This window comes from Schistocerca gregaria, chromosome 7, assembly GCF_023897955.1.
Source record: "Schistocerca gregaria isolate iqSchGreg1 chromosome 7, iqSchGreg1.2, whole genome shotgun sequence".
Classification (NCBI taxonomy): Eukaryota; Metazoa; Arthropoda; class Insecta; order Orthoptera; family Acrididae; genus Schistocerca; species Schistocerca gregaria.
The window spans coordinates 100,879,680-100,902,295 of NC_064926.1; the positions used below are offsets into that span (position 1 = coordinate 100,879,680).

The following is a 22,616-nucleotide window of genomic DNA, read 5'->3' on the forward strand; positions in this document are numbered from 1 at the left end:
GAAATGATTGAAAGTTGGACACCCTTAGCGCTTTGCTTAACAGATGATGTTGTTTGTGAATTTTCATCAATCGAATCAATTGAGGTGAAATCTAAGGGAAGAAGGTTATAAAAAAATCTGCATAAAACTAACGATACCCGAATAAGCCACACTTCTCTCACTCTTTTTCTTTTTTAACTTCATTTCATTACGTGCACATAACTGGACTTAATTAGTGCCCGGAAGTCAGATCCGAAGGTCGTCTCAATGGCTAGTGTCATAAAGAGTCTTAAAACACATAATATTTTGGCGATAAATTGCAGTCAAAACATGGGAAATTAATGTAAAAACATTTGCTGTGATCGTTAGTTTGGAAAGAAAAGATATCGATGTCTGAAAATTTAAGTTAATAACAGCATTCGCTTATTTCATGTTGAAATTCATTTTGTACCATCGTAGAACCTTAACTGTAAGATTGTCCTTCAGCGATCTAAAGTCAATAATTTACTAATTTCAGAGCCAGACAAGTTACAGAATTCCTGACGGCCTAAACAGATGGGTATCGTTTTATAAAGCAAAACTTTTTTAACAGATGATTCAGCCTTTAATTTTAACGGAGATGTAGTGTAACGTTTCATTTAGACGAGGAAAGCTGACAAGATGCAAATAAATAATTCAAAAGGCAGAGTCACGAACATGAAATAACTGCTTTCGAAGTTTACTCCGCGCCACCTCGCAAGGAACGTCATTAAAGCTTACAAATCAACGTCATGGCACTACGCATCGTCTGCCCTATTTGAAGTGTGGAAGCGTAAAAAGATCAGTATATTCTACAACACTCCATATTAAAAGGGTACAGTAACGTCTCTCTAACCTATAATGTATTATAACTTGAAAATTATGTCGAGATTTGTCGTAACGTGACAGAATACAGATGAGCTCATAGAATGACGGTTGTGATGGCTATAAAACGCCCTCTCGGAGGAATGGCCAAGGAGGAGGGTGGGCGGGGGGGGGGGGGGGGTTGACAGAAGGGGAGGTGGTCATATTTACTGCAACATGTCAAGAAAGCTTTTTAATGTTGTGCTGTATGTGTGAAACATTTCTGTCGCCATACACGGCAGTTGGTGTTTTGTAGCAATAAATGAAGAGTTTCCCATAAAATAAAGTGTTTACAATTGTGTTGTGGGCTTCGACAGGAACCTACGGAATGTTCTATATGAAATAGGTAATAAAAACAGAAACCTACGGAATTTTCTACATGAAATAGGTAATACTGAGATACTAGTACCGCCGCTGGGGAAAAAAGTACCAGTTGCCAAAATTTTTAAAAATGAAATATCTAGAGATGACGGTGCTCGGCGGAAAACTGCCTAGTGCTCTTTAGATTAACTTGTTTCAGCCTTTACACGAAATACCTCCACGGCCAATAGGAAACGTAAACGAAATGTTAAATAAATCTGCTTTTTAAATAATTAATGCACTACCGCAGTGCGACGCGATGACATGGTCTGGCGATTGTCTATGATCGAAAACGGGAAAGAAAATTAGGATTTAACGCCCGGTCACCTTAATCTATTATAGACAAATACGAAAAACCTAAATCATAAGTCGTCGGAAGCAGTTGTGGAGCCCACTGCTCATAAATGCAGATTTAGGGGGCCAACCACTACGGCCACCTCGCTGTTATTTGTGCAGTTTGCAGTTATAAAGGTGAGAGGGATCACGTTGCTAGACTGCGCTAGAATGCTAGGAATACTACATGTTAGTCTTGACGACTGAAGCATGCAGTATTTTATAACTGAGGTGCGTTGATTCGAAACAGTCGAGTAATCAATCACTGTGTGTTCCATGCTTCAACCCTACAAATGACAAAATACCGCCGTCGACTATCGCGTGAAGTTTGTCAACCCTGAATTATTCTTCGGGTTTTACGTGAAGTGTGCATACTTCCCTCTCAGCGAGAAGAATTTCCTTTTGCTCGTCTTTATGGTTGTTAGATAAAAACATGAGGTTCTCCGATAAATACAGATTCCCTTACCTCGTAAAGATTTACGCTACCTGTACGTGTTCATAGGAGACAGCGTCAACAAAACTAAATCACCCGTCAAATCGAAGTCAGAGCTTCACTAACACATCTCCTATAGAAGAGAGCCTTCTTCCGATCTGAGAAGCACAGTTATGAAGAATTTACTTCGCCCTAAAATCCCAAAAGACAACAAAACATTTCTAGAGCCACAAAAATTTTAGCACTAACCGGGCATCCAAACCGGACACTGTCCCAACACAACCGTGGACGACACGCGGTGTCGTATACTTTAAAAATAAATGCATCACGCCATTTAATAACGCACATGTGCTGCTGCAACTTAATGAATTTGAGAGAGTTGTTAATACTTGCGACCGTCCTCCAGCTGGTTCCAGTTGCGTAATCTGCGGTTAGTAACTTAAATTTAATGGAACCTTCAGCCTCAATTTTTGTTCTGAAACCGTGATTTATTGTGTGTTGGAGGTACATTCTCTGAACTTACGACCATGCAGTTGGAAACGCTGTCCAAGCCACAGCGTGTCTTGAAATTTTCACATGTTATTTAATCATCAAAGAAATGTAGCTATCCACTTGAAGCATTTCAGCACTTGTTAAAGGTAAATTTACCACACTGTTACTGAGCGATGAAAGAACAATAGGATACCTGCTGATGTCGAATACCTTCGACAATAGCGCTCTTAGTCAAGACGTTTCTTAAACATTTATGACGGTAACCAAGTTGACAATGCCTTGTGAGTTTTATACCACAATTTCTTACGACAACGCAGTTTCTACCCATTTGTCTCAAACGAAAATAGGAAAATGAGGTTCGCCATGAATGGAACATTACACGAAGTTTTATACAGTGTTCAATACAAATTGTATTACGAGTAATTAAAAATTAGCTCTAACTACAGGCTAAATGACTTCTCTGCGAGATTTAGAAATTATGGCTGGAATTCCTCTCAGCTTCTCGGAGAAAATCTTACACCAGGAATTAATAGTGTATTATGCTAATATTCTAGTTATGGAAACGAGAAGTGATCGAAACAATTGTAAACTCAATACGATTTAGAAAAAACAAGCGTAGATCAATAAACCCAAGAGCAGATACGGGATGTCGACATACGGCAACATAAAAAAGAGATGGCGAAAAAATTTGCCTTTGATTGCTGAGCTGGTATTAATGATGAATGATTTTGGATCTTTTCTAGACATGCAAAATAAAAAAAGTCGTCACCGCAACTAACAGTTCTTAACAGTTCTACAAAAATAAACTAGCGCAATCTGTTTGGAAAAATGTGCTTGCGTGAACGTCTCAATGAAGGACCACGCCCACTTGGTCGGCCTATTTATATGGGTCGCTTGGCCGTCTCGCACAATATCGTGGAAAGCGTTGTAACCTTACCTGCGGCGCGCCAAATTTGGACCGCGCCGATGGGTGGGGAACAGCCTGAGAACAGTGGTGGGGGGAGGGCCAGCCTGGCCCGTGGCCATCGCTTGCGTAACTCTGAAGCTCAGTTTCAAGTTTCCAGCTGGCCATCTCGCGTTCCAACGTGTCCTTGCGACCAAATGGTTTCTCAGCGTCCGAAGAATCGTGCTGTAATGGTACACTGTAACAAAGCTTTACAAGAAGAAGAAAAAATTCCCTCCATCCACTGATCGAGCTGTCATGACACTGTAATATCGCATGGAAAAGGGAAAAAAAGAATAATGTTCACTGCACATATTATGTAATGTACTTAACAAAAAAAATTCTAAATTTCATTGTTTTCACCTTCGCAGTCTTTACGTAGCATCTATGTTATAAATAAACTTAACCCGCTATACCCCATTCTAGCATACACTTCACACCCTGTGCTTACTACGCAACACTTGTTTACGTTTCTGCGTGTTCTCAGTGGGTGGCAGCATCGACTTGAATAAAGTAAAAAAGAAAGATAATTTATCGATAAATCGCCAAACTGAGTATGATACAACCGGCCTTTGGCTGAAATCAGTTGATTTGGTTGCGATAAGAAACACATCCAGTGCAGCCCGAGGCCTGGATTAAGTTGAAAGGTGGTAATTTGCTTGAGAGTTGGCAAAACAAACGAAGGTTGTGTCGGCAGCTGTGCTTGTGCCATTACCTTTGTTTACTTTCTATATTTAATAAGACAATTTCTGCAAAACACACTTGTACCGTACTCATTTTAGTTGCTCATGTTTATCGCAGTACTAGCATTTCTTCGAGAAGAAAAAATTAATTTTTGTTTTTTAGTAATTTAGTACTAGACTGTGTTTAGAATATGCTAATATATCAAATACCACTCTCTAATGAATATGTAATTGTTTATTTCAACACAACAATACGATGTATTTTTTCGATTTCGCACTGGCTCTGATCAGCCATGACCTACATTTTTACACTCCAGTGGCATTGTTTTCAAAATTTTGCAATGAAAGAAAGGTTCTTCCACTTATTTACTGCTGTCTTGTCATATGCAATATGCTACTTCCACGATGTTGACAAATCTCTGTTCGTGTGTTAAATACACGTAAGCTCGAGGCTGTACAGGAAACCTATTCCAATCTCCTTGGAGTTCACTCCCACCACATTGATGGAGTCAGGAATACGTTTTATTATTTAAACAATTATTTCAGTAATACTTATGTGAGTAGCAATGCCATTAATCAGGATATAATAGAAACCTATATCCTCAGCGTAAGCAAGGGCAAGCACAAACAGTGTAACGCGTACACTAGTATCTATTTACTTGGCTATTTATGGACGAACAACGTTTGGCTCGGCAACTATTAAGTGCATGTTTTGTTGGGTACACGCTTACCTTATTCTGCTGCAATAAAAACCATAAAAGCTTCTAGCAACAAAACCAAAGCACCTAATAACACTAAGGCCACCTTTTATTATAAACATTCGTTTATTTTGTGACGTCAACGCCAACGGGATATTTGAAAGATAGCCCAAGAGGGTGTAATTATGGCATTGTTGTTTCGGTGGCTGGTAGGTGAATCAGATTTTCAGAAAATTATTATTATTTGTGTTACCAGAGATAGTACAGAGAATGTTCTTTTTGCCACAAGTTAAATCTGCCGTCCGGTACGGTACTTACAGTATCTGTACTTCTCAAATAGAAATGTCGAAGGCTAGGCTGTTTGACGTTCCTCCCAGAGCAGCAGCGACAATTCAGTACTTCGAGGTTATATAATGCGCTTTTCTTCCTTATACTTCAAGAAAAATTTTTACCAGAGATAGTACAGAGAATGTTCTTTTTGCCACAAGTTAAATCTGCCGTCCGGTACGGTACTTACAGTATATGTACTTCTCAAATAGAAATGTCGAAGGATAGGCTGTTTGACGCTCCTCCCAGAGCAGCAGCGACAATTCAGTACTTCGAGGTTATGCAATGCGCTTTTCTTCCTTATACTTCAAGAAGAATTTTTAAATGTTTAATAGTGCTAACAGAGCACAGCAGTTTAATATTATCTTACCGATACTTGTTTGTTGATACTGGCTACAGAGGTGGTTCCAAAAATATACTTTTCTTCTCTTTTAAATGTTCACAAGGTATCCAAAAAATTCGTCTCACGTGAGATTTGCTGCAAAAAGCTATATAATGAACTTGATACTTGTATTAGAAAGTCACTTGCATTCACTGTAGAAATTCAAATAAAAAAGCAAAAATATAAAATGCCCTCTAACAAAATTAGGTAACACCCTCTTTGCGAGGTCTTAAACAGAGTGTGATGATAAACATGATTAAATGTACAGCGAAAGAAATCTTATTTCAAACAGTACGAACCAAAATACAACTATGTTTCCCGCTATTTAGTCCCGTAAGTTTTCTTACCTTTTTTCTTTAAATAGCTTATTTAAATAACATCTTTTCGAAAATAAAACAATGCGAAGCAGATTTATATGCATGTACATAATAGCACTCCCAGAAATCAAGCTTATGTGCTGCATATCACGAGGGGATGGAAATTTTGTGATTCCCAAGGATAAATGTGAATTAGAAGGCTGTTATGTAGAGAGTTGTATCATTTCATTAACTCTGTGTAGGAAGCACAAGTGGCATGTCATTTTGTGTCCGCCTCCCCCTCCTTGTTTTCAGAAATTAGTTGCCTCTCATTGGTTACACGATTAAAAATAAATCTAAATCCATTGATTGTGGAAACGATTTCCCTTTCCTTTTTAAATAAGTACTAAATAGGCATTCCTCTGTAACAGAAATAAATTTCTGTTTCTTATTCCAGTGCTGAATATTAAAAGAAGAAAATTCATTTATATTTAAGATGTTTCCTGAGGTCTTTAAAATCTTTTAGTGAAAACTGAAAGAACTAGACCTATTGTATTATCCGAGTTTCAGTACAATGTTATGTCGATTAAACTGAGTGAAAAGGATGAAAGAACAAAATTTCTTTGTTTTACTCTAATAACAAAAAAATTTAATTTTATGATTTGAAAATTATTTCACTTTCCATCAGTAAAAGTGGGACATAAGTACAAAAATATCACCTAAATTTATATTGAGGTATTAAAGAGAAAACACTGTTTAACTGTGTAAGTTTTGTGTGTAGAAAACTCATCAGTAAGTAGTAAAATATGAGAAAATTTATCATGGAAGTAATTAAAAATTGATAAGCAGGGTCAAAAACTATATGAATACTATTGAAAAGGAAAACAAAAGTTTTTGTTTGATATGAAAGGGGAAAGTTGTGTTAATGAAGTCCAGTATGAATCCAAATTTCCCCTTGCTTAAAGACACCATATAGACATTTTTATAACCTTTAACACAGTAAAATTTCTCATAATAGGATCTGAACCTACTGACATGAAGGCATCACTTTCAGCAGCTAAAGTTGTCAGTCCACACAACTGTTCTATAAAAAAGTATTAACTTAATGTATACATTGAGTTTTGAAAAATTCCTCTCACTATCATTTACAGATGTAGGTAAAGCCAATAGAATTCAGAACCTTACAAAAATATTAGGAAATTTGTCAGTTAAAATTGCTTTTTGTAATATAAGATAATAAGCTATGTGAAGAACTTCTAGGAAAAAGCCTAGATCCAAACTTCTTCTTTTAGTGAAATTTGAAATCCATTAAATGGGACCTTAATCAAAAAAAGTTACTTTTCAAATACATTTTTACTAACTAGTAAAATATTTGCTATCGAAATTAGTGATGGCTCATAACCACACATCCACAGTTATCTCACAAATGACTTATTTGCAGATTGATGCATACTGGAAAAATTTTGCTTATATGACTGTATGCTTTAACCCCAATCAGTTTTCACTGTTAATTATTTATGACCCTGTTTACAAATTTTGCCCCAAGCAGTTGTTTATGTCACTTGGACCTTACATTGGCCTGGGGCACTGTAGCACAAACCAGTGCCCAGTACTAGTCACAGAACAGTGCATTTGAACTGTAATTTTCACAAAGAAAATTCCACACTTGTAGCCTATACAAGCAATTTTTTGGAAATTATTTATAGGTAAATTTAAGGAAATTAGGTATCACTAAACTAATATGAATGGTACAGCAATATAATAATATATTAGTTGTGAGATCTTCTTGGGACAAGCATAAAAATTCAGTTCATAAAATTTACTGTTTATGACAGTTGTTTTCGATTTTAGTTTTTTCACTGTATAGTGTTAATAGGCAGCTCCTACTGGACAACTCAAATTCACTTGCCACATCAGCAGAAGTATATGCAGCTAATGCTCATGTAATAATATTGGACTAGGCTGATAAACCATTCACCCAATGGTATATTTTACTTCTGAACTGATAACTGATGACTGCTCATAGATTTCCAACTACATTGCAGAGAACATGTGAATTAGAAAAACATTAAACTTATTTGACTTTATTTGTAGCAAATATCTTTCAATTAAAATGTTTTTTTTTTTTTTTTTTAATTGTTGCAGGTTACGTGAGTGATACCCGGCCAGCAAAATGCCTTTCAAGCCTATTGAGAACCCAAAGTGCCCTAAATGTGGCAAATCTGTGTATGCTGCTGAAGAGAGAGTAGCTGGTGGGCTGAAATGGCACAAAATGTGCTTCAAGTGTGGTGAGTATTGTGAAATGGCCTCAGCTAGTCACTCGCCATTGTTTCCTGTTCAAGGGCTCCCACTTCCATCTCTCAGCTTTATTGGCCCAAAGTTTTCATTGTCATCTTTTATAAACATTCTAAGAAATACAAAATTATTGGGGCTTTTATGGCCTCTTGTTGCCATGTTGGTTGTTGGTTTATGACTTGGATTCTTAAGCCAATGTTTCGCAGTTTTTCTGGCATTTTGTCAGCACAAGTGCCTGACAGTGGCAAAGCTTCAGTCTCCTTTGTAAAAAAAAATCTAAAAATATTTTTGTCACTGTGAGAAAGAATGACCTGTAAAAAGGGAATTGCAAACATTGCAGGAGTTAAATGTCAAAGCAAACATTTCTCAATCCTTTAGGCTGTGATGGATGTCATAATAAGCCATTTCTTAAGAATGAAGACATTTACTGTGATTGGATCAAAATTTGAAGATTACTATATTCACCCGATTGGAAGTGTGAAATGAACATGGGTCTGTAGGTATGAAAACAGAAACTTTTATGGGTAAAAATAGATGTTAAGTTCTTTCTTTGAGTAACACTGGTGAGGCTGTGTGTATTATATCTGTTGCTGATAGTGGGCACTATTCAAAAATTCTGTAAGCAGAAGACAAACAGTTGTTGTCATATTAACAACACAGGAGATTAACCTTGTACAGTCAAAAGTGTTGTGCTTTTTATAGCTGACAATTAAGTCAGAAAGTTATCAGGCATATTTGAGGACATAACATTTGCTATCCAACTGTCGATCTGGACCATATGATGATAATAAATATGTTACTGTCATGCTTTCTATCTGGCTTACAATTTTTTGTGTACTGTATGACTTGGACACTGTTCATGCTCACTTGATGCTGGGATTAGTGACTATATTGATGCCTGTGTGGAAACTTACATTTGAGACTTACGCCTGAAGCTGAGTCGTATTACTCACATCTGCAATTTCAAACAATAAGAAATAAATTATTTGATAGCTGTTAGCAGAAACAAACATATTTAAGAATATAATAGTTGTCACAAAGCAGTCTTGAGCAAAGGCATACAGAACATCACAATTTTTCCCTATAGGGTAGTACATAGGTGTAACAATTCTTGTAAACTTATTTTTATTTGGTAAAATATCAGAACAACAATCTAGTTGTGACATACGTAGTACACGAGCCAGACATAGATAAAACCTGACAAATATTACCTCAAAGTGTGTACCAATCACTCTTCCACAAAAAATGCATTCAGAGTGTCAGACTGAACGTGTTTGGGGTTCAGTAATACATACAGTTTATCATAAAATTTGTTGCAATATCTTTAACTGCCTGAAAAAAGTGCTGTTGATAGAACTTGTAGAAATATCTATAGTGTGCACTTTCTACTCTGAAAAGGTGTGCTCCATACTTCCATTTCCCACACCAGTAATTACATTTTTGTGGTGAACGAATGAGATACACTCTTCTCAAATGATACACACCACATAATTTTCACTTTACACCAGTGCACATAATCCACTGAATTAGCAGTACTAACAGCTGCATGGTAAATGATCTCAACGAGCAGGCTGCACAAACAGCGATGTGCCTGTGTGAGCAGCAATATGCTAACAGTGAGACTACAGTGTGAATTTACCTTTACGATTTATAGTTGTGAGCTATTTGATTGTTAGTATCTTAAATACTACTACTGACTTCAAATGAATCCTAAATATGGGCATATGTGTCATGTGTTGTTGAATGAGTTCCCTTTCTTCTAACATTATGCTAATTTTCCATACTTCCAGTACCACTCCAAAACAGTCTTGCATTGCACAAAGAAAAAGAAATTTGTTTCAACCACTCTTACTGCACTAATTCTGGCCACATAAAACACATATGGTAACCACATTAAACACATATGGTAATTAATTTGATCTTCACTATTAGTTAAGAACTTGCCCTGCTGCACAGCAGTGATAACTACATTTCATTTTGCTTCATAAAATTGGCTGTCAAATATTGAGAAGATTCCTCTCCTTCCCTCCACCTGTATTGTCTTCTTTTTAATATAAGATTTCACAATAATGTTAATAATACAGAGAATAGTCTCATATCAGATGTCATAAACACACTCTTTCAAATAGTTATTGGTTCAGTCTAGGTAACACATAGTAAATTTAATATCAAAATGAGTGAAAACTCAAGGAAAACAGATCATAAGACAATGTGAGCACCATGTTTGAAAATAATTATTTAGGTAATTGCCATACAAGTGACCAAAAATATTGAAATCAGATAATCTTTTCTACTTGATTTTTTACTTCTTGAATATTGTTTCTCACACCTGATAAAAAACTGTTTATTTTGGACATGGAAGTCACGGAAATTTACACACACCACCAATAGTAGAAAAAGTATTTTGTAACAGATTAATGTTATCCCTATCACTTGTACATAATCTAGATATATTAGGCTGTTATCAAGGTGCTAAAACAGAAATATTTATGTGATAAGAAGAAGAAAGCAAGGAAACCAAAAAGTTTGGGAAAGTCTGTAAGACAAATAAATACTGTTGTGACTCATGTGAAGTTAATTAGTAATTGTATTAGTTTTGTTCAAGGGTGCAGTGTTCTAACATCTTACTTGATGCATGACAGGAATGTGTAACAAGCTGCTCGACTCCACCAACTGCTCCGAGCACGAGGGGGAGCTTTACTGCAAGGTGTGCCATGCCCGCAAGTTTGGCCCCAAAGGCTATGGATTTGGTGGTGGTGCTGGCTGCCTTAGCATGGACACCGGAGACCACCTGCAGAAAGACGCTGAACAGTAAGTTTCTCGTTTACTCTGCATGTGCATGTAGCAATAAATACCACACATATTTAATTGTGAGGCTGTCTTTCCAATTCATTATAACAGTGCTGGTACTTTTGAGAATAAGCAGTTTTTTCCTTCTTATTCAGATATCTGTTGAATAGCTCTGTGAGACATCACAAGGCTACATAGTTCTTGATTGTCTAAATGTAATGCTTCTTATTCTATATACAAAAAATTGATTACGTTCAGCTATTGAAACATTGTAGACCAGCAAAATATACATGCCTCTGTCATAAGTTTCAAGTACTCATCTACACACACACACACACACACACACACACACACACACACACACATGCGAGTGCGCGCGCTCACACACACACACACACACACACACACACACACAGAATATTCCTAGCAATTTGCCATTTTTAGTTCCTACTCCCAGATTATCTTGTGACTGAAACACATCAGATTTAATTGCAAGTGAAGCACTATATAAATCACCCCATTAAGTAAGGTGTGTCATCTACATATGTTTTTCTATGCAGCTATTTCAATATTCCCATGAAGCCAAATGTATTGTGAGAGATTTGTGTCCATTAACATGATATTGTAAACAATGCCAGGTGAATTGAGACCACATTTTGTGCAATCAAATAAGCAAACACAGCCAATTTTTGACACAGGAAAAATAACTCAAATATATGATGAACATAAGAAGTATTACATTTAATTTATGTCACTGAGCTCTTTGTTCTTCAAAAAAATATATAAAGTGTAAGTACAATGGTCAGTGACCTAAAAAGTGCTGTATTTAAGTTATGATATTAAGATGTTTACTGTTACAAGATATTTATTATGTACAGTTGACCGACACATGTATATATGTTTCTAAAGTGGAAGAGTAACAAAACTAACAAATTTACTTTGTAGGCCATTAATGAACTCATTTTTTTAAAAAAAATGCTATATGCACTATGATTTATGCCGTGTTGTACATTTAGAAGATTTATGTCATCAATTTGCACTGAGATATTCAAAATGCATGTTGTATAACAAATCAAAGTTTGCAGATCACAGATATTAAACAATATAAGAATAAAACCATGGGCAGTCATAAAATAGATATAGATTGCAGGGATTCAAATATTCCAGAAATAATTAAACAAATGGAGCATCCTAACACCTAAACTTCACACCAGAAATGAAGTTTTCTTGCAGTTCTCTTATGACTTCCTATGAATATACTGTATTACAAAGCAAAGGGATAAGATTTGAGTTTGTATGACTTTTTCAGTTTGAGGCAAAAATAGAGGGTTCTGGGATTGTATGTGTTTTAGAATGGAGTAATTTGAGGGCGCTTCCTTATCATTAACTTACTCATTTTTTCTAATTGTCATTTTATATGGTTTATGAATTATTACTTGTTTTCATTATGTGTATGAAAAGAGGACACTGGTTGCCACATAACTGCATCAACTTGAAAAAAAAAATGTACCCTGGCATCAATATCAATTGTTATAGGCTTTGAACATCAACACTAGTTGGCTAAATTTTTCATGTGGCTACCTATGATCTCTTTATAATTTTTACTTCTTAAGTATCTGTAATAACCAACTTAGAACAAACAAAATTAACTAGTCAATGGCGGTACAAAATTTTATCTTTCTCTTTTATGAGAAACTTTTTTCCTTTGTTCCTTTTAAGTGTATATTTTGGGGAGAGTCATGCAAAAATTACAGCTGCTGTGGTATTGTTAGTAATTTATACAAAAAGTGGACCTTAAGAGTAACTTTAAACCACTTATGTGAATTTGTACTGCTGTTGTGCTTAAAGAGAGGAGTCCTTTCTACATCATGCCTCATTTTAAGGTTGTGATTGGAAAATATGCAGTTAGATTCTCCAGTTTTGCCAATTTTTGTAAATAATGTATTTATTCATCTACTCTTTGTGAGAGAATTAACTTTCCTTAAACTGATTTGCAACTCTTATGGGCAGAATGTAAGTAGCACTAGTTTTTGCATGGCCCTCCATCATGTAAGAGACCCTCCCATTACTGTATCCTCCAGTTTTCACTTGCAGAGTTGACCAAACACCCTCCACTGTCTTTTTTTTTCTCATGAACAGAAACTAAGTGCCCAAGTGCACTGTGGCAAGCAAGTGCCCACATCATGGAGGTCGGACCGTTCCTGTGAGCCGTGGGTCACCACAGTTGAAACTACACAAAAGAATGAACACAGACCCCTAGAACCAGTAGCCTACAATCAGATCAAATGTTCCTTCATTATCAATTTTGTGACAACATTCCTAAATAATACTGCAGTCTATGTCGTTGTACCTGTAGGTATACTGTACCTCCTGGTTTGGGATGAGACTGTGGAATATAATGAAATGTTCCTTTCTTGTGAACTTCAGGAACCATCTACAAGTCACTACAAATTAAGATGGATTCATATTTTAATATGTTCAGTTGGCCACATCTGTTGGCTTCCCTTAGTTTGTAATGTCTCTGGAACATTTGATCTAGTACAAATATGCCAGAACCTATTTCCTCTCTCATCAGTGGCAGAATCATTCTTAGATAGGAATAATAATGTAAGGAAAAAATATTTTAAAATCATTGACTGAATGTGTAATTTTCATATTTTTGGCATTTACACTGTCATAAGCAGTGCTGTACAAAGTCATGTGGAAACTTCTTAAGTTTTTGTGTCACATTCTGAAAGTAGTCTCTGCTTGTAGGCTAATTTCCACCAAACGAATTAACTTCATTTATTCCTAAATTTTAGTACAGTCGTCTGAGTTTTAACAAATTAAATATGAATTCATCACTAATTCCATAAATTTATATTTATAGATGAATATAATAATTTGTATTATTCTGTATAAAATGATGAAATTAATAAAATTAAGAAAAGAAACTGAAACTGAGTTAAATTTGATCAAGCTATTCATAAGTCCACTCCATCCTTACATTTATAAAAAGAAATAAATGTATACTGACCAAATAAAGCAAGGTGCATTTGGCAGCTTGTTATTTCATTGTGCTGGCAAAAAGCCCTGTGCTGAAGCACCAGTGTCCCATATTAGCTTACCTCTATACAGATAATAGCCAAAACTGCTAAATCATGCTTATCTGTTGAGAAGTACAGTACAAGACTAACATTAAATTTTATTTGTGTATATTTCTTTGGGCAGGAATGGAAATTTGGAATCAGTATGATTGAATCTGAATGAAGATTGCAACCATGAACTGATGACTTTTCCTTGTTTTCATTGCTCTGTGTCCATTGCATAATTCTCATTCTAATATTTCACTTCTTTGACATTCACAGGAAACTGACACAGAGCAAAATATGAGACAATATGCCAGAATATTCATACATAATCATACCTGAAAAATAACTGCTTATTAGTAATGTTTCAGTGTCATTATTTCATTTCATTAGTAATCATATAAGCTGAAGAACTGTCTGTTAACATCATACTGTCCCTTAGTGTTCACAAATGGCTAAGCATGGTTTAGCTTCCTTGTCTGCAAATTCCTACACACACATATCCCATGTTACACATAGATAGGGACGGTGCTTTACCATCATAGCAGTTTCTGCAGTCAAAAGCCGGCCTTCGAGAATCGGTGAGGACACTATGGCATTGTTTGGTTGGTGCATGGACCAGAGCAATTGTTTTATCTCTACTTCTGTCAAACTTTATAACATCACTTTTCCATTTTTTCTCTAATTTAGCAAAGCATCGAACAACTTAGATCGTGCAACACTTATTCATCACTTTATCTTGCTTTTTTGTCTTATTTTTAAAATACTAAATTGCTTTTCCCTCCAAAGATTTGTTTCAGCAACATACTAATTCAGGCCAGCGAATGATTTTTGTTTTTTGCAGTATAATGATTTTTGTTGAGTAGCATTAGCAGTCATTTCCATAGATGATTTAGCTGTCATATGTTATTAACTTTTTGATTTTTGAAACCATTTTAATAAATGTGGTTTTTCCATTGACAGCATACATCTTTTGCTCTGTCTATTGTTTAAGTTTCTATATTTCAAAAATTAATGGCACTTCCAGGTTATGACCAATGGGTCATACTTTTGCAGCTGAGTTAAGTGTTGCACATTATGAGTTACTGATGTGGGAGATATAAAGGCTTGCTTGTATTAACATACTGTTATCTACACCTTCACCCATGCTGAAAAGTAATGGGATAAGGAAAGTGCCCTCAAAAGATGTAGTCATTTTGTTGACTTTTAAGTGGGGTATTCTTTGATAGCTGTCCAGTTGGCAGAACCAAAACTGTGAGATAATACGTGCGCTGTCCTAGTCCAAATAGCTATGCCTAGCAAAGCTGTACAGGCTCAAACCTTCTCCCATTGCTTTCACTACAGAGCTAATTTTCTTTCAGGTTGCATCCAGATGTGGTGGACAGCCAGTCCTATTCTAATGCATTTCTCCAGATACAGCACTACTAATGTCATTAACAGCAGACGCAGAGTTCAGACAAGTGCTTAAACTAATACTGCTTTGTGTATTTGCAGGAGATGTGACAAAACTCACCTTAACTTTTGTATTCTAGCAGTTATTAACAAAAGTGCTATATAGTTATACTAAAGTCTGCTTGACTAAATAAGTATTCCAATAAGAAAATCTGGCTGAAGTGCTGTTGTTGGATATTTCTATTTACTGCATGCCTAGTTCATGTTTACTTACTTTCAAAGTAGGATAAATCCATAAATAAATAAGCAAATAAAATGAAAAATCTAAATTTATAATTTTCATAAAACTGTTTCTGAAGATTTTTAGTTAAATTTTGATCACTTATATACATTCAGAAATTTTGCTGTTCCTTTTTTGTTTGTAATTCAAGAATTATGATGCAGTATAGTAGGACTCATTATTATAATTACAGTTGTGACATGTCAGTTTAATTGTTTCTCAGGGCTGTGAGTAATGCAGTGTATGCATTGAAAAACATAGCTAAGGCTCCAGAAGGGGAAGGCTGTCCAAGATGTGGTGGCTATGTATATGCTGCAGAACAAATGCTGGCCAGGGGAAGGGTGAGTTACACACTGTGTGATGCTGTTATGCAGTTCTCTTACATAAAATTGAGTTGCTTGTGTAATTATATAGACGAGAGAGCAACAAAAAAATAAAACTGAGGTGCAAAATCCTGTACAACTCTTGCTGATAGATAACAAATCTAGTATTGTCAGCACAATTTAGACTGACTTAGTATGAATGAGTACCCGTATGTCATTATAAGAACAACAACGCTTCACTTTCCAATAGATCTGTGCATGGGACACTACTTTCTAACTAAAGAAAATTACTTTAGATTTACAACCTGTCTGTCAAACAACATGTCTTATGATACATGAGGTATGTGTGCTATAAAATCCTTATGAACTCAGTGGCAAGAGTTTGCAGATTTTTTCAGGCTTCTAACCAAAGCCTTTTGAAATAGAAGCTTGCATTTTTAGGTCATATAGCTAGAGTAATAATTCCATTTGTATGCGTAATAGTTATGTTAGTTGTTTAAATACTGCACATAAAAATTGACTTACGAGTGAAGCTTTATACCTAAATATGTATTTGCTGTAGAGAAATATTCAGAGGTCTGTTGAGTTTTTCTTGCTGAATTGTACTTTGATGAGTTTGCTACCACAGTGTTGCTCATACTCTATTTATAGAGCAGACTATTCACAATCATACACATTTCAAATTAGCAGGCTATAGTCACTGCATTTACTTTTTCTGATAATTGTCCAAAATATAGATTTGACCTAAAGTAAAAATATTTCTTGAAACTTTCAATTTCATCTTTTGCTCTATGTGCCCTTTATTAGAGGCAAGAATGAATAATGCAGTAAAATTTTCTCCTCCATTTTGCATATTTGTGTCAAGTGAAGGGCAACATTTGCATGGTACTTGCAAATTTGACAGCACATTATGTAAATAGGAAAGATTAGTCTAGGAGAGAAAAGACTAATCTAGAAAATGACACTGTAGGCTTACTGTTTACATTATGTAGCCCCTGATCAAACCAGAGTGTACTAATTCATAGCTCAAAGTAAGTGTGCTGATTTTGAAGTATTAAATATTTGCATACAATGCTGTGCAAAAATTCATGTCTGAAAACTTTTAGACGTGGTGTAACTGGAGTGACATCACACTCACAAAAAGATTGTAAAACTATGAATCTGTATAAATGTAAATTCAGTAGGTGTATATGTAAGTCAGAAAATTAATTATATGTGGGACAAAAGAATACTTATACAGAGGAAAATGAGAATATTTATTTACAAACTGTTAGAATCAGATCAAGACTAGCAGACATCAGACTGAAAACAGTGTTAATTCTTGAACTTTGGAAACTGGCAGTTCCTTCATCAGAAAAAAAAGAAGATGTGGAAAGAGAAAAAGTTGGTGGAAGTCACAAGTTACACACAGAGCAAAATGTCACAAATAAGCTGATACAAGTATGCAAAAGTAATGATTAATGACATTGTGATTAGTTCCGTTTCATTACATGCAACTTACATCTCTTGAGCATAACATTCTGGGCAACTTCCATTGATACATTAAGTGATCTTTTTTTTTATAAATCTCACTCTTCCCTCTCTTGTTCTGCTCTCTCATCACAGGAGGTCCCAGTTTCAAAAGCTCGGTATCTGATAGCTTCCCCTATTTATCTTTCTTACAACCTCATTCTAGTTATTGCACTTTCAGCAAATGGAAACCATGCACTCTTATTGTGTACAATGCAGTGTTCCTTATTTTACACTGTATATTTATGTTATTTAATCACTTCTGTGTGAAGTGTTATTAAGAGAAAAGAAAACTCTGGAAACATTTGCTCTGTTAACAGGAAAACCATACATAACAAAGGCAACATGAACTTCATTTATGTGTAAATCACATAAGATGTAAAGTGGAAATTTGGTACCTAAAAGAATATATATCACAAATTTTGATAAGTCTTATGTCTTATATGCACTATGGTTTTGTGGGAGCAGTCCTCTGACACAGATATATACATACCACTAGCCAGTTTATTGTAGATCAAACACAAATGTTGGTAATGGATGAATGTCAACAGAATATTACTTCTTGCACTGCCTAATAAATCAGATACAACAGTTCATAGGTAGTAGTAATATGGTTTTTCTGATAATGTCGTAAATAGAAGAAGGAAAGTACGAACAGTTTTAACTGAATAGCACAACATCTTACCTGCAAATACCCATAATGAGTACATCACATCTCTAACTTATACACATACTGTATTTCAGTTACTAGCTGTTGATCAGTCTTTAATCTTAATTAATTGTCAGCTTACTCATGTATGGATTCAGATAACACTCAAGCAAATAATTAAGATGGTGTCAAGTGTTAGAAAATGTAAAGGCCATTACTTTATAGTTCACATTATTTGTAGGCCTATTATCATAATGTACCAGTAATTCACAAAAAGAAGAAAGCATTAAGTAGGAATATTCATACATAATAATGACACTCCAAGCATTATGTTTGTGCAATTCACACTTGATGTGATGTGAAATTTGCCCCCTATATATATATATATATATATATATATATATATATATATATATATATATATATATATATATATATATATATATATAAGTTCTCCAACCTACAGCTATTCCCCACTAGGGAGCCCAATGCTTAACAAAAGATTTTAAAGAACCTGCTAGGTAGCAGCCAAGGTTGAGGCACAGAGAGTACTGAGTGTTACACTAGCCTAAGATGTCCTTATCAAAAATGAACATGGAAGGAAGGCCGATTTCTGAATGGATTGACATTACTTTAGTTGATCCATTGAGGAAGGTACAGTTATCACCTAAGTGGAGATTGAACAGTTGAGTAAAGCATATGAGATTCAAAATTTCTGATGTCTTAATATTTATGTAGTTTCCAGTCTTGCCCAGCTTGTATATCCTGTACTTGGAAAATTTCTTATCTTCAGGTGACAATTTCAAGAGCCTGATCTTGAGAGCTATAGCTCTCTTTAGAAATAGAGTGTCCTAATGTGACTCATATTTGCAATTCTGAACAAAGAGCTTTTTCTATTGTGAAGTTCAACTTCAGTACTTTCTAGCAGCTTGAATAGTATTTTCCTCTGTTTAATCTATACTGTTTCGTGTAATTCTTGGCAAGATGTTGCTGCAAGCATTTTCGTCTTCATACTATATTTTATTGCTTTCTGCTCCTGTCACATTCTGCCTTTTCCAATCCAACTCTGTGATAACAAAATACTGATTTTGGAGAGTGGAAAATGTTCAGCCATTTTTCTTAGGTAACTGCCTATACCATAGTGGTAAGAATATTTACATTCCTTTCAGTTGCATAGAGTCAGTATTCATACTTAAGTACTTTTTCCTATTTCATGCTATCCTATTTTATACTATGCTTCCTACATTTACGGCTCCTTTCATGTTCAATTCATTCTTGAATGCTTCTGTGTTAAGGAAAATATTTACAGCTAATCATAAATTTCGTACATTTGGTCTTTTAGTAAAGTAAACATTTTTGTCTTAAAACTAAGAAAGAAACATGATTCTTTATCTTCCCTAAAGGAATATATTTTTACTACTTATGCTTGTATCTTGTAATTGTGTGCTATTATGTAATTGTCATTCAATGAATTTTAGGATTACTCACATATGTTCCAATTTTTTACTGCCATCAGTAATATCAGGTGAAGAGTAGAATAACAAAATATCCAAAAATGTCTCTTCAACTTTAAGAACTGTTTTTTTCTGTAATTTTAAATACAGAGCAGAGGAAGGCTGTAATCACATAATTTGAGAATTTCCAGTGTGTGAAGTGCTGCAAGTGTTGTTCATTATGTGCAATATAGATGTGAATGTCCCCCCACACAACAGGGCTGGCATAAGACCTGCTTCAAGTGCATTCAATGCAGCCGTGCCTTGGACTCCACCACGCACAATGATGGCCCAGACAAAGAGATTTACTGTAAAGGTAGGCTGCAGTCTGTGGCCTGTAATGAGCTGACTCAGGATACAGGTTGCTGTAGAAAACACTTTGCATGTTGCACATCATCAATGCTCTCATCAAACAGGTAAAAAGTTGTTGATTCAGGTTCACGGCAAACATTCAACCATGTCATATTTATGATGCATTTAATATTTCATGCCACTCAGACACATAATTTTTACTGATGTCAATTCCTTCCCTGGAAGAGTTTCTATATTACCTTACAAAAAAATTGTTGCCTCAATAGCAACTCTTCATTTTTATGTTTCTACTTTTCATGTGTGAAAGTGGTGTTAGTATTTGTTTCCCAGTGTTTCACTTTACAGTTCTGAGACTGATACCATTATACCATTCTAAATAAATATTGCAATCACATTTCAAGACTTCATATGCTGAACTTTTTATGTCTCTTGGAATACCCTCTATATAAAAGAATGGCTTGCTTTTCTCATCTGAAATTATGAGAGCAGGATATGTTTGCAAATACATTCTCTTTTTCTGGATTCACAAAAACTGAAGATACAATTTATTTGTGCTAAAATATTACTGAAGAGAGAAGCCATCTGTATCCTGACCAGCAATGAACTGAAATTTTGGCTTGACACTGCATTCTTTATGCTTTGTGGTTTTTTTAATTGAATGTTTTCTACTGAGGATTTAGCTGTATACCATTAAACTGTATCACAGCTTAGCTACAGTTTTTACACATGAATGTTGTTTTTGTGTGTGCCACATAACTTTTTCCTTAAATTTTCTGCACATATTTCAGATTACAAATAAGCTGGAGTATTCACATGAACCAGCCATAGATTTTATAACAGGGTGCTGATGCTTTTCTAATGAGTTCTTCTTCTTCTTCTTTTCACTGTATTTTGACCAGTGTTCTAGGAGACAGGAACATCAAGAAAGGAGATGACATACATGAAGGACTCATCTTACATCATAACTTTCTATTCATTTAGAAAAAATTCAACAGGACAGTATTGCCTTTCCATTACACCTTTCCATTTGAATTTATTGCATTACAGTGTGATTACAAGAAAAGTAATCAAACTGACTATATCTTGGCCACAACATAACAATTATCATTCCTGAATTCATTATTTTCAAGGGTTGGCACAGGGAATGCTTCAAATGTGCAGAATGTTCGAAACGACTGGACTCTGTCAATTGTTGTGAAGGACCTGATAAGGACATTTACTGCAAAGGTGTGTAAGGAGTAGGAGCTGTGATTCCCACAATCAATGTATACTCTTTGTTCAGTGCTGAACTGACCTAATATTTTCATCTAGTGAAGAGTGTTGCTGTGCATTGTAACTGCTAGGACCTAGAACTGTACATAGTTAGATTACTTGTGGATGTTGTAGCTAATATTATTTACTTAGTTGTGTAACATAGTTCTGCAACTATCACACATCACTTTAATGAATGTAAAAGATGTGTTCACAAAAAGAACATTGCTTCATATTTTTGACTAAATTAACAGAAATGTGTGATTTAATGTAGTAAGGCTACAATTGAGAACACAGCAGAGTGTAAAATCATTGTTGGTGTGCTGTTTGTATGATGTGCTTTCGTTGTTCTGTTTACAGTTTCATAACACTGGTTTCTGTGAAACTAACAGTTTGATATACACATTCTTTTACATGGGTAGTCTATTGTTGCCTGCATTTAATTTGTTTCTGTAACAACAATATTTAAAGATATTATAAGAAGGAAAGTTGCTACTCATCATATAGCGGAGATGCTTAGTCGCAGATAGGCCGACAAAAAGACTCTCACAATTAAAGCTTTGGGCATTAAGGACTTCATCAACAATACAAACACACACACACACACACACACACACACACACACACACACACACACACACACACATATGCAACTCACACACACGACTGCAGTCTCAGGCATCTGAGGGTGGTTTCAGTTGCTGAGACTGTAGTAGTGTGTGAGGTGCATTTGTGTGTGTGTGTGTGTGTGTGTGTGTGTGTGTGTGTGTGTGTGTGTGTGTGTGTGTGTGCAGCGGGTGGGGGCATGCTTATGTACAGGGTGATCAAAAAGTCAGTATAAATTTGAAAACTGAATAAATCACAAAATAATGTAGATAGAGAGGTGCAAATTGACACACATCCTTGGAGCGACATGGGGTTTTATTAGAACCAAAAAAATACAAAAGTTCAGAAACTGTCCGACAGATGGTGCTTCATCTGATCAGAATAGCAATAATTAGCATAACAAAGTAAGACAAAGCAAAGATGATGTTCTTTACAGGAAATGCTCAATATGTCCACCGTCATTCCTTAACAATAGCTGTAGTCAAAGAATAATGTTGTGAACAGCACTGTAAAGCATGTCCAGAGTTATGGTGAGGCATTGGCATCAGATGTTGTCTTTCAGCATCCCTAGAGATGTCAGTCGATCACAATACACTTGTGACTTCAGGTAACCCCAAAGCCAATAATCGCACGGACTGAGGTCTGGGGGCCAACCAAACAGTAGTGTATGGAATGCCAGTGCGACATGTGACTGCACAAGCGCTGACTTCCCCATGCATAGACGAACCCGCTACAGTCTCCATTTCTTCCTGAACTGTCTCAGCAGCATTACGCCTTGTGCTCGGTCGGCCACTATGGGGTCTATCGTCTAAATGACCCATGGCTTTGAACTTCGAAATC

The 22,616-nt window shown here is 35.5% G+C and overlaps 1 protein-coding gene across 3 annotated transcripts in view; it reads left to right on the forward strand.

Moving 5' to 3' along the window:
- Positions 1 to 22,616, forward strand: part of LOC126282223 (muscle LIM protein Mlp84B-like) — a 48,303-nt gene that overhangs the window by 5,957 nt on the left and 19,730 nt on the right. For 2 of the 3 annotated variants that reach the window (XM_049981784.1, XM_049981782.1), the window contains exons 2-5: positions 7,954 to 8,096; positions 10,746 to 10,914; positions 15,857 to 15,974; positions 19,827 to 19,923. In XM_049981784.1, coding sequence (XP_049837741.1) covers positions 7,982 to 8,096; positions 10,746 to 10,914; positions 15,857 to 15,974; positions 19,827 to 19,923 — 499 coding nt within the window. In that variant the 5' untranslated portion in view covers positions 7,954 to 7,981. Of the gene's footprint in view, positions 1 to 7,953; positions 8,097 to 10,745; positions 10,915 to 15,856; positions 15,975 to 19,826; positions 19,924 to 21,049; positions 21,147 to 22,616 lie in introns of all 3 variants that reach the window. The other variant, XM_049981783.1, reaches the window with a different exon arrangement.